This window comes from Pteropus medius, unplaced genomic scaffold (assembly GCF_902729225.1).
Source record: "Pteropus medius unplaced genomic scaffold, Ma_sr-lr_union100, whole genome shotgun sequence".
NCBI lineage: Eukaryota > Metazoa > Chordata > Mammalia > Chiroptera > Pteropodidae > Pteropus > Pteropus medius.
This window is the reverse complement of record NW_024343732.1, coordinates 2,380,682-2,393,738: the sequence shown is the minus strand read 5'-3', so window position 1 is coordinate 2,393,738 and position 13,057 is coordinate 2,380,682. Positions and strand designations below refer to the sequence as shown.

At 50.3% G+C, this 13,057-nt stretch overlaps 1 protein-coding gene and 1 non-coding gene across 3 annotated transcripts in view; one reads left to right on the top strand and one right to left on the bottom strand.

The window, feature by feature from the left end:
* The window catches only part of SLC25A42 (solute carrier family 25 member 42), a 31,920-nt gene extending 21,937 nt beyond the window's left edge, over positions 1 to 9,983 (bottom strand). Inside the window, exon 1 of one of the 2 annotated variants that reach the window (XM_039867952.1) lies at positions 9,098 to 9,983. In XM_039867952.1, the coding sequence (XP_039723886.1) occupies positions 9,098 to 9,689 (592 nt within the window). In that variant the 5' untranslated portion in view covers positions 9,690 to 9,983. The remainder of the gene's footprint in view (positions 1 to 9,097) is intronic. The other variant, XM_039867951.1, reaches the window with a different exon arrangement.
* TRNAA-UGC (transfer RNA alanine (anticodon UGC)) lies at positions 767 to 840 on the top strand. Its single transcript has one exon. It is a non-coding gene; the product is annotated as a tRNA-Ala (tRNA).
* Positions 9,984 to 13,057: the final 3,074 nt, after the last annotated feature.

Below are 13,057 nucleotides of genomic sequence, written 5' to 3'. Positions count from 1 at the left end.
ATAAGGAATGAAGCACAGATTCATGCTGCAGTATGGATGAATGTTGAAATCACACTGACTGAAAGAAGCCAGACACAAAAGACGGTGCCAAATGACCCTAACTGAAATCCATGCACAGTATGTAATACAATGTGGTCCAGGACACACAGTGGAATGTTATTCAACCTTAAAAGGTAAGAAATCCTAACCAATGCCACAACATGAACCTTGAGGACATTTTGCTAAATGAAATAAGCCAGTTATAAAAAGACAATACTGTATGATTCCACCTATGATGTCTCTAGAAGAGTCTGAATCATAGAGACAGAAAGTAGATGGGTGGGTACCGGGGCCTGGGTGTGTGGGAATGGAGAGTTAGTGTTTAATGGGGACAGTTTGTTTGCAAGATGAAAAAGTCCTAGAGATGGCCAGTGATGATGGTTGTACAATGTGAATATGCTTAATGCCACTGAACTGTGCACCTTAAAATGGTTAAGATGGTAGATTTAATATATTTTATCACAATTTTAAAAATTCCAAGCACAGACAAAACTCATCTGTGGTGATAAAGATTAGAACGGGGTTACATTTGGTGGGTATGATAGGGAGGGGGTGTGGAAGAGTCAGCTGTGGGTTTAAAATGCCCTGTATCTTGGTCTGGTTACATGCATGGATGCATGTGTAAAAATTCCTTGAGCTGTGCACTCAGGAGTTATTCACATTACTGTATGAAAATTACACCACAATAAAGAAAATTTAAGCAGGTAAAAATAAGACACCCAGGAGTGGCTCCATAGTGTAGTGGTTAGCACGTCTGCTTTGCACGCAGAAGGTTCTGGGTTCATGCCCCAGGTGGAGCCACGGACCAAATCTCAGGTGCGCCAGACCCCAAGTGCACCAAGACCCGGGTGCACACTGCAAGCGTGTAGGAGGGGACGACCCACCTTCAGAGACTCAGTTCTTAAGGGGAGACAGCAACATCCATGGGTCAGGGGTGGAAGTAAGGCGGGTATTAAAGAGGGGAAAAAAAAAATAAGACACCCAGAACTGCCCAGGCCCTTCCAGGCCCACTGACCCTGAGCACTGTGTTCCTAACTCCCAGGGGACTCTAATGGCACCAGAGGGACAATGTGCTTCACTTGATATCACTCAGCTTCCTCTTCACCTGTGGAGAACACGTACTGATGATTTTGGCAACGACTAAAAGTCTGGAGGGCGTTTAAGCTGGAAGGTGGGACATACTCATAGTGGATGTCCAGCCGCCTTCTGGAGATAGCACCCTGGGCAGCCATGCCCTCCACCCTCTGTCACCTCGGAGAAGCGGGGCTGACTCTCCCCTTGACTCCAGGGTGACCTGGGGACCCTGACCAGGTCATGAGCTCACACACCTGCGTTTGGGGCACTGGACTCAAAGGCTGAGATTTCTGAGAGGGGGGAGGGGAGGGATGGGGAAGGGTGAGCAGGGCAGGGGAGGGAAGGGGTGTCCCTGGGCCAGAACAATCCTCTTTCCCAGGGAAGGGAAAGTGGGTTGGCCCAAGGGCAGCAATTCAGGGCCAAGGCCAGGAGGGGGAGGCAATGTCTGCAGACTGGGGATGTCCTGTCTGGAACTTGTGGGAAGAACCCAGACCTTTCCACCCCGGAGCTCATGAAGCCCCTTTTCCAGTTCAGCCAGTGTTGGATGTTTCCATCCCTACACCTCCCAGAGCCCCTACCGGTCTATTTCCCTTACCCTCCTCCAGCCCTTGCTGCACTTCCAACCCAGTGGGCCGAGCCTCAGCATGCTCTGCAGAGGCACCTTTAACAAGCACCATGAATTGGGATTCAGGTGTGTCTCTGCTAGTGCTAGGGGTGGGAACCAGGGGCCAGGTGCAGTGGGGCTACCCCCTCATCTGTGGGTAGCATTCACAAACCAGCCCCCATCAACAAACGTTCCTGTTTCACACTGTATTTCTGTTCTTTCCACTCATCAAACAAAAAACCAAAGTGAAGTGGGGTTGGGCGGCCCCTTTTGTGATATAACTTACTGAACAGAGTTGTCTGGAAACTGTGAACCAGGGGTCATGGGATCTTAGGGAGCCCAGCTTGTGAGCCCCATACTGCAGCTGCTCCTTGTGCATGGCTGTCCTAATACATCCATGCAGACACACAGAAGCACACACATGCACTCACACATGCACACACACTCGCTCCTAACTCCCTTGGAAGCTCCTTGCCCAGGGCCACCATTCATGCCAATGTGTGGTGGGAGCACTACAAGGCCTTGGGACATAACAGGGGCAGTTTTTAGGTTGATGGAGTTTACAAGCAGCCACAGAACAGATAGCTTAATGGCTTGGTAAATGGAAGCCAATTAACATCCTATCTGACTGTTGATAAGGCCTTCCCCTTTTCCAGTTAATGGGCTTTAACTTCCGCCTATGAGAGCAGAGCGCCTTACATAACGGCTGCTCCATTAACCGTGACCCAGCCAGTGGCTGTGCAGTTCTCCCTGCTGCATTCGCTTCTGTGTATGCCTTTCACACAAACACTGGTCACTGCAACCTATGCTGCAGTCCCTACGGGTTAGACACACAGGCATCCATTTCCTGAAAGATCCAGAACATTCTATGGTTAGTCACTGTCCTCGGTCCTTGCAGACAGTGCTGCCGCACCTGTCGCCAACTGCACTTGGAGTAACCTAAAACTGAGGCAACTCAACAATACTGAGAAAGCACTTGTGTCATGTCCAGATCCCAAAAGCCTTGTGTTCTCACCACATGGAGCCCAGCATGACACTCACACCTACTCAATTATTTTCTGGATGAGTGAATTAATTCCCTGGACACGCCAAGTTCTGCTTTGGCTGCACTCCTTTCGTGCCTGGCAAACTCCTTTGCATCCTTCAAAGCCAATCCTAAATGTCTTGGCTTCACCTCTCTAGAGTGAGCTGTTCTGCCCTTAACTGAACACTCCATGGTTCTCTGCTGCGCTGGCAGGGGCCACTTTTCATTTGTCTCCCCTGCTAGGCTGGGGGTCCCAAGAAGGCAAAGGCCTGGGTCACACTCAGTGTCTATGCCTAGCAAGGAGGCAGAGGCATATGCCTACAGACAGGTGCTTTTGCTATCTATCTTCCTCAATCCCTGCCTCATTTCCCAAGCAGGAGCATCTGTGAGCTTCCTGCCACACGACAATGCTGTTGTGGGAAGACGGGGTCCCGCAGGTGACTTTGGATGTGTCACTAAACCCCGCTGGGCCTCAGTTTCCTCATCTGTCACTATCTTCCCATGCTGGTGCTGCTCAAGTGGATCACAGGTGTTGGTAAGTATTTTTCTGCCTAATAAGGAGTCAGACAGGGCAGGGAGGGAGCCCACCTACCACCACCTAGTCTGAGCAGGCCTCCCAAGTTCCCAGATCTTTCCATTCAGCCCATACCCCCCATGCCAGGGCCTCCAAAAGAACTGAGCACTGGTCCCCAGACAGGAGTGCCACCCTGTCCCCTTCTCTCTCAAAGCCACAGGGACCTGCCAATCATAAGAGAGGGTCTCACATATTTCCCCAGCCCTGTGTCTCAGAATCTCTGGGGACACTTGTGCAAGACTCCTAAGTGCCCACCCCAGACTTAAGTCAGAGCCACCAGAGTGAGGCTCAGGAAACTGCCCTTTAGGCAAGATAAGGGGGAGGCATGCTGTGCTGACAAATACAGCAGACCTGGCTATAACTAATACTTAATTGAAATGTACATAGTCACTTTTCCAACTCATTCCATGGCAAAAGCATAGAACATGGAGAGGAAGCAATGGCTCTGACATCTGTCAGGAGCTCTGCGGGGGCACATTTTATTATAGAAGCCTTGAAACCCACCGCAAGGCTGGTCTCTTGTCCAGGTCCCCATTTCACAGTCGAGAAAGCACAGGCCATCAGAAGCTCTGAGCCCAGGTCTGCTGACCTCACCAGCCCATAGCAACCTCAACATGAGCCCTCTCCTCTGCTGTGTCTCTCACCAGCACCATGGACAAGGTCCCTCTCAGGACCCTATCTGGCTCCCCAGGCCCTTGGCCTTCTCTTGGGTCCCACATATCCAGGCTCACTTGTTCCATCTGCTTACACTTCGCCATTGAGTGAACTCCTTGATGGCTTCAGATCTCAGGGAGCCTTCCTAGACCCCTGAATTAGCACCCCAGCTTCTGGTCAGGACCAATCAATTACAGTGCACCAATCACTTGGTGAGGTCCTGATCTACATCCACATTTTCTACCTTTCTAAGCCCCAGTAGTTCTGCTTCCCCTGCACCTGTCCCTGGCCCTGGAACACAGATATTTATGGATTGTAGAATGAGGTTTGGAGTTTGTTCCACTCCTGGAGGCCGTGCTGATGGCAGTGTTCCGGGATGGTTTATAAACATCCATGTCTAACAGCAACTAAAAGCATGATGCTACAGCAACTTGTTTGGATTCAGACTGACCTACATCTGTCTCAGCTCCCACATGATCTCCTTGTATATCTTTGGGCAAAGACCCTCTCAAGCCATGGTCTCCCTTCTGTAAAACTGGGAGGACCTAGGACCAAGTTCACAGCCCAGTAAGCACTTGCCAAGAGGCGTCAAAGAGCAAAATTGAAATGTACTCGTTCACTTGTCCAGGTCCTTGCTAGTTCTGGGCAGAGACCTCTATCTAAGGACAGGAAGGCAGGTGATCAAAGGTACCCACTGGGGCTGCCCATATAGGCCATCTGGAGGATCCAGGAAATGTGCTCCAACCCTGCCAGCCTCTTGCTCAAAACAGCAGAGGCAGCTGAACAAGCACTTTCTCAAATAACATCCTGATGGGAATGCTGGTTTCACAGCTATGAGGGTTTAAATGGGGTCCCTCAAAGTACATGTCCACCCAGAACCATAGAAGGTGACTTTATTTGGAAATAGGGTCTTTGTAGATGTAATTGGTTAAGGATATTGAGATGAGATCATCCTAGATTTAGGGTGAGCCCTAAATCCAATGACTAGTGTCCTTAGTAGAAGACATAGACACACCATGCGGAAAAGGCGGCAGAGATCAGGGTGATAGAGCTATAAGCCAAGGAACCCAAAGGTTGCTAGCAGCCACCAGAAGCCAGTAGAGAGGCTTGAGACAGATTCTCCCTCAGGCCACTGGTAGGAACTAAGCCTGCTGTCCTAGTCTGTTCAGGGCTGATGTAACAGAAGGGGTGGCTTATAAACTACATAATGTATTTCTCACAGTGCTGGAGGGTGGAAGTCTAAGATCTGATAGCTAGTGGCTGTCTTCTCACCTGTCCTCACATGGTAGAAGGATCTAAAGTAGAGGTCCCCAACCCCCGGGCCATGGACTGGTGCCGGTCTGTGGCCTGTTAAGAACAGGGCTGCAGAGCAGGAGGAGAGCAGTGGGCAAGCAAGCGAAGTGTCATCTGTATTGGCAGCCACTTCTCAGAGCTAGCATCACCGCATCAGCTCCACCTCAGATCATCAGGCTCTCACAGGAGCACCGGTGCCAAAAAGGTTGGGGACCACTGGTCTAAAGCACTCTCTGGAGTATCTTTTATAAGGGCATCAATCCCATTTGTGAGGGCTCTACCCTTATGACCTAATCACCTCCCGAAGGCCCCACCTCCTGATTCCATCACATTGGGGATTAGGTTTCAACATATAAATTTTAAGGGGGGGACACAAATTTTCAGTCTATAGCATCTGCCTTGATTTTGGCCTCTGGCCTCCATAAAACTATGACAGAATAAATGTCTGTTGTTTTAAGCCACCCAGTTTGTGGTAATTGTTACAGCTGCTCCAGAAAACTAACATGGCAGGAGTCTGAGACCAAACCTCCCAGTGTTGACCTGGCCCTGTCCCTGAGGTCACTGCTCTCCTCTGTGGACCTCAAGGGCACTCTGTTGGCAGAGCTTCAGCAGAAAACCTGGCTTCTGCTGAACTTTGTTGAGACTCCTAGAATTTAACTACTCAGCTGCAGCAAAAGGTACTCAATGAAGAAAACAAATGTTGACAAGTGTATTTTAAAAATAGCACAGTGACTAGGGAGGAGCTGCCAGGGGCAGTGCTTTAATCCTTGAGCTGGGTGTTAGTTTCATTATTCCTTCTACTTTGGTTCTTTTCATGTGAACATTATTTATTTTTTGTTAAGTAGTAATAACACCCAAACAAGCTAATAGTTCTGATCATCGCAGTATTCCTCTAATGTCTAACTGCCAAAATAGAAAAGAACAAAAAATAAGATGACCCGACAGTCTAACCTCAGACTGATATTGCCCTGTATCTGGTGCCAATAATGAGAAATTGCCAACCACTGAGAAAATCTGGAAACAGATTCCCAAATAGATTTAACATCTGATTTCTATCTCATCCTTCACCTTGTTCTTTTGCTGATTCCAAGTAGAAAAAAAAAATTTAGCAATCATTAAACAGTTCTTCCAGTCAATTGTTCTTGTTAAGATACCTGGAACCAATATCTCAGGACATGCCCTCCCAGGACTCTGGGTGATCCACCTCCTCCAAATCCAAGGTTTCCTTCAGAGTTTTGCAGAGGAAGGACTCAAATAATTCTTGGATTGAACTTTAGTCTGACTGTGGAAGAGAAACAGAAATCTAACATTTAATCACCACCACATAAACCAGAATCCCTAAGAGATGGACAGGAAGCATGGAAGCAACATTCAAGAGGATGACGTGGGCTGTTTTTCACCTATCAGATTAGAGAGACAAGACACTTGATAAAAATCATCCTGGCCACTGGTGGAGAAAACAGACATTCCAACTTCACAGCTAAGAGACTGCTGATCACATAACCTCTCTGGAAGAACATTAACCATTTTAATGAACATGCCCTTTAGCCTGGCCACTCTTAAGAAGTCTCTATATTGGATGTAAACTCCAAGAAGTCAAGGAGGTTTTGATGTGTCTGTGCTATTGGAGTCCCACATATATTCACTACATATTTGCTCATGCTTGAGTCTATTCAGTGCAGCACGGTTTATAAAAGAAAATATGAGCGACAACTTAAATAGCCATCAGTATGAGACTGCGTATAAAATCAACATATCTGTTGGGTAATTTCTGATGCAAATTTACCAGTGATTTAAAAGGGGCCAGAGGATACCCTCTGAGGCATAGACTACTCTGGAAGGAAACAAATTATTAACCATGATGCCTCCAGAGAGGGATGAGGTGCAGGTACTGGGAGATCTGCCTATTTTGCTGTATGCCCTTTACAACTTTTTTTTTTTTTTACCATGTACATCAATTACCTTGTCAAAGTCTATAAATATTTGCATATGTGTATATATGCATACACACACATATGTATATATAAGATGTGTGTACGGTGTAGTATATATGAATGTATATATATGCATATCTGTAAAACATCTACATATATGCATACACATACACACACCTGTTTTAAATGACTCCTTTCGAATTTGGACAGAAAACCTCAATGGCTTCAGTGTCCATAGGAGAAGCAAAGGTGACATGACCCTCTGGCACTATCTTTGCAGGGAGAGACAGGAACCGGGGTAAGAGGCCCTATGCAAGTCATACAGGAAATAGCACATTATTGCTTTTTTAACAACAAAGCCAACAGTCTCCTGTGCTGCACATTTGCAAATCACACTCAGAGGAACTTGAAAAGTTCCAGAAAAATCATCCCCAGCACTATGCCAGGCTCCAGTTTTGCAGTTTAGCTCTAAGTGGCTGTAACATTAATTCTCTCACTCTGAAGAGTGTTTCCTTACTCTCAGTTCATTGGCTTCAAGGGCCCAAGGAGCTCCGGAGGGTTAGCAAAGGGCTTCGGTCTACAGGAGCGGGAGCCAGAGGCCTGGCAATTCCCTCCCAGGTGACCCTGCCAGCAGCAGCACTCCATGTGTTGAAGCCCCGTTCCCCAGTGCCCCCTAACCCCCCGACTCCCCAGAGACACATGCTCCAGCAGCGACCAGGGGCCACTCTTCCAGCTCAGTCTTTCCAGATTCAGTTAGTCATGATGCCTGAGGAACAGCTGCAGGGAGGGTGGGGGTCCCTTCCTCTGCCAATCTCTCAGAGATAAGCACAACAGATGGGCAAAAAATGGGGCAGGTCCACAGAGAAGGGTCAGTAATGCTCTAGGAGGGGTGGGCTCTGCCTCCCCAACTCAAGTCACTTTAGGTTTGTTGCTGATAAATAGAGATTATTCTGTTTTTGTCTGGGATGGGATTATTCTAAACTCAGAAATCACTTTATGAACCATCATAAATGAAAAGATAACATCTGAGTGGGCTTTTCTTTGTGGGGGGTGGGTGGGTGGGTAGGGTGCAGTGATCCTGAGATAGTAAGGTTTGGAAAGATGAAGGACCTGGGAGGGTGAGAGTTACAGAGAGAGGCACAAACACAGGTGCACGTGGAAGAAAGTATGGGCAGGTGCACTGACTGGTGGTGTGTGAGAGAGGGAGCGCTGCTAGGGACACAGGACAGGTGGGGATGGGGAGTACCTGAGGGTCCTGACTCAAGTTGCTGAAGGGTAGGGCAGTGAGAGTAGCACCGACTTGGATGTGAACAAAGTAAGTGAAGGGATACCAGCAGGCCTAGATGTGAGTTTGGGCCACAGGCTCAAGTGTCGGTGTGGAGATGCAGGCCCAGTTGTGGAGGCACGGGAGTGCAGTGCTGTAGGGAGGAGACAGCTCAGGGTGTGCGGTGTCATCTGGTGAGACAGTCTTAGGGGATGTGGAGGGTGTCCATGAGTGGGGCACCCTGTCCGGTGTGTGAGGGGGCCATCAGTGGGGCAGACTCAGGTGTGTGGGAGCTGCAGACCTAATCTTGGGATGTGGGGGATATGATGGCGAGGCAGACAGTCTCAGGTGTATGTTGGGGGGGTGCCAACAGGAAGGGACGCAGTGTCAGATGTGCGTGGGCTGACGATGAGGGGCTCAGACCCGGCCGTGAGGGCCCTCAGAGGACACCAGACACTGGGTGTGGGGAACTGGGGGGCTCTAACCTCTCTCTGCCCCTGCGACGCTGCTGTCACAACCCCGCCTCGTCCGTCTCCGCCCTGAGACCCATGACAGGGCCGTGTCTCGCCCTGGTTCGGTCCAAGGGGCACTGGCCCCCCTACGCCTGCACCGCCCTGCGCACCCCGCGCTCGCTCACCGGCTGGGACGCGTCGCCGTCGCCGCCGCCGCCTCCAGTCGCCACGGCTCCGCCTCGCACACTCCCCGAGTGAGCCGCGGGAGGGGTCATTGGCGCGCTCCAATTGGTTGCATGATGGCCAATCAGCGCTCGAGACGGCAAGGATTGGTGAGCATAAAGCAGACAAGCAGCCCCTAAAACCAATCGCTGAGGGGTAGAGGCGGGCTGTTGGGAGACACTCTTGGTCCCTGAGGTGGTCTCGCCGGGTGCGAGGTGCTGGGAGGTGCAGGCCTGGAGGTAGGCAAGGATTGGAGCACTGGCAGAAGACAGGCAGTCTGACCACCAATCGATGGGGAGCAAGAGAGGGCTCCAAGGTGGCTGGCATGACTGGTGCGAGAGGAATGGAGGCAGTAGCCTGGAGAGCGACGATAATTGGCTGCGAAACTGAAGATGGGCAGGCCTGGCGGCCAGTCGCAGGGGCCGTAGGCGGTGCGCCCCAGGAAGAGCTGGAGCGTACAAGGTGCAGAGTTTGGCCCTGAGCCTGGCAGCCAGAGGTGGCTTCGGACAACCTGTGCAGGGTACCCTGAGGCTGTGTTGAAAGAATTTGCGACATCACGGCCGAAGAACTCGTAGATAATCTTTCATTCCCTCAGTCCCCACTATTCCTTTGCAAACGACAGGGGGAGGGCGAACTCACTGAAAGTCACTCAGGCTCGCCCTCTGCAGTTCAGTTATTGTGATGACGAAAATTCTCATTCAACGCGCTTTGTGATTTTTCTGGAAGTGTTTGACTTTTCTGAGTGCAAGCATTCTGTCCCACTATCCCGTGGCATCCCAGTTCTGCCTCCTCCCGGATAAGCCTTTTGTGAAATATATGCTTTTTGTGAATCCTAACCACAATCCCAGGAGTTCAAAGCGACCATTGGCCCCCTTTACAGAAACCAGAGCACAAAGAGGTCAAGCACTTTGCACTCGCTGAGCTTTTGTAATGGACAAACTGTTTTGTGGTACATGGGCAGCTTGCTTTTTGGAAGGTAGGTAAGGCAGTATCAGAGAACTTCCACTGCAGGCCTGAGAGACCTCGGTTCCAATCTCTGTCCAATCACTGACCCACTGCACAACCCTAGGCACTTTGAGTCTGTTTCCTCAAGGGACAATCATTTCTATACATTAATCTTTCCTCTCCGGGGTTTCTTCCCGGGGAGAACTTATATCTCGGCCCCCACCTTGACCTTCTGGTGAAAGCCTTCAACCCGCAGCAGGTCACATCCGGCCTGTGAGCTATGATTCATGGGATTCTATGCAGACAGATACCAACAGTTTAGGGAGCCATCTGCCATCCAGTGCTTTGCTGTCACTGGCACCTTCCCCAAGCCCACCCCTTTCTCTGACTCCCTTAATCTCCAGGGTGGAGAGGGATATAAATAATCCCAGATACTGGCTCTTATTACTCCAGGTGCAGCCAAGGGTTGATGGATATCCAGTTCAGAACCAGGGAGTCCTGGGAGGGAGCAAGGCTGAGGTAGGCTGAGCTAGGCCTTAATAAGGGCTCACATTTCAGGGCTGTACAAACCTTGCCTAAGTGCTTAATCTAAAGGGCCTCCTTGGAGGAAATGACTGGGGCTCACACCATGAAAGTCACTAGACCCAGGCCACCATCTAACTCCCGATATTCCCATAATATTCCTACCTCCTCTCCTATACTTCTCAGCTGTGGTTTGCTTCCTGAAACATCAAGGCCCTGGTCTACATTCTGTCCTCTGGAGAAAAGAAGGAAGCAGAATCTGCCGAACATCTACTGAATGTCAAGTCCTTGCCAGGCCTGGCACTTCCCAAACATCATGTCACCATGTGATTTCCACATGGGGTGACAGTGCCCACTTTACAGGTGAGAAAACCCAGCCTCGTGTAACAAATGTTCCTTGCTGGAAGGGCCTGGGGCTGAGTTTGAATCCCTGCTCTTTCTGATGTCCTTCAGCAAGTGACTCGAACTCCCTTCCTCAGTTTCTTCAACTACCTCCCGGCGTTAACAAAGTGAATGAAAGTAAAACATAACTGAGCACTCACTGAGCATTTGTAATGGACAAACTGTTTTGGGGCCTGTTTCCCTTTCTGTAACTAGCACTTTATGCAATGTGGACAGAGACCAACTATGGGTGTGGTTTGCAGCCTGAGGAGGGAGATATTAATTCCAGAGGAGTCCCCACCCATAGCACCTACCTGCCAGGCCCTGGGAGGGAGGCACCAGGCTCTTGGAAAGTCCCATAGCACCCTCAGAAACAGTGCCAACTGAGGCAAGGGTCAGGCAGTGGCCCAGCATCCAGCTGCCTTTCCTGATGGTGCCAGAAATGCTGGCTGGGCTCTGGCTTCTGTTTGCTTGTCAGCAGACCAGTGCCAGACAACCTTGCCGTCACCTTCCAACAATGGCAGGCAAAGCCCCTTGGCATCAGCAACTGACACCCCCACTATGGGTGCCTTGGCTGTGCCTGGCCAGGGTGCCCAGGATCCCAGCTCTTCTGAGCTGGCCTGGTTGCCCCTGAGCAGGACACTGCTTCTCTGCCCTAATTTCCTCTACCTTTTGGGGATCTCAGGAATCACTTCACATGACAGCAGTGAGCCAGGCCTGGATCCTGTGACAGGGCTTAGTCAACCGAGACTAGAGAGCCATTTGCCCAAGATTAGCTTAGCAACGCTAGCAACAGAGGAGGAGGCAGAGGCAGATTGAGCTGGATTTTCATCCTGCTATGGTCCCCCAAATACCAGCAAGTCTATTTCTCATCTGGAAAGTGGGGTTCACAGGCACTGCCTCTCAGAGATGTGTTCAAAACCCAGGAGCCTGGGCCATTCCCTGGCTAGAGGGACGTCCTAGACACAACAGTGACTATAGCCCATCCTAACAGTCTCAAGGCAATCTCACTCAGTCTCCCTGACTCTGATAGGCCAGGCCATTCATCCAAGAGCACCCAGCAGCAAAGACACAACCTGAATGTGTTGGTACTTTCCTTGCAGTGGTGTCTCCCTCAGCCCATGTTTTGATGTCAGTGATAAGGTCAGTGAGTGCTCCTTAACAGGGTACTGTGTGGGGCATAGCCCCAGGCAGGCCTTATAGGGGGCTATGGCCCAGTACAGTGACAGACATTTAACCTGTTTGCAGATGAGGAGGCTGAGGCTCACCTGAGGTGGCAGGGCAAGAACTGGAACCCAGGCATGGCCAACTTCTGTGAAACATAGGGTCTTCAGCTGGACACAGTGATACCCAGCCTGAGGATGTCCAAACAGCATATCCACTGAAGATGCCCATTTCTTCAGACTAAGGTGGGAAGGACTGATAAACTGGAGCCACCCCTCCCTGAAGAAGCCTGCAGCCAGAAGGCTGGCTGGGAGCCCAGGGGAGAGCCCTAGGCTGTGGAGGAGGTCTTCCCTCCAACCACCTTATGTACTTATTATTCAGGTATATGTTCAGAAATGTTTATAGGAAACTGGAACAGAGCAGGGAGACAGGAACCTGCCCACATGGAGCTCATGGGCAGTGGGGGACAGACAACCAGGAAAGCATATAAACAAGGGGAACTCAGATAGGGTCAGAGGCACAACACAAGGGGTGATAGGGATGGGGGTGCCAGAAAAGGGAAAGGGTTAAGGGGGAGGGTGCTCCAAACAGAGGGCACGGCATGTGCAAAGGCCCTGAGGTGGGGAGGCTGGTGTGGCTGGAACTGTGATTAAAAGGTAGCATGGGAAATATAAGGGTGGGAAGTGGGCAGGACCTGGAGGACAGTTTGGTTTTACGGGGAGGGCAATGGGGAGTCATGGGCAGATTAAGAACAGAGATGGGCAGCATTTCAGGATTCCTCAGAAACTAGCTGGCAGCACCTACCTCCCATGTGACATATAAAGAAACATGAGGCTCACAGGGCCTGAAGACTACCCAAGGTCACAAATGTGGCCAACTCAGAAGTCAAAGTCAGGGCAGCCAAGAGTAGG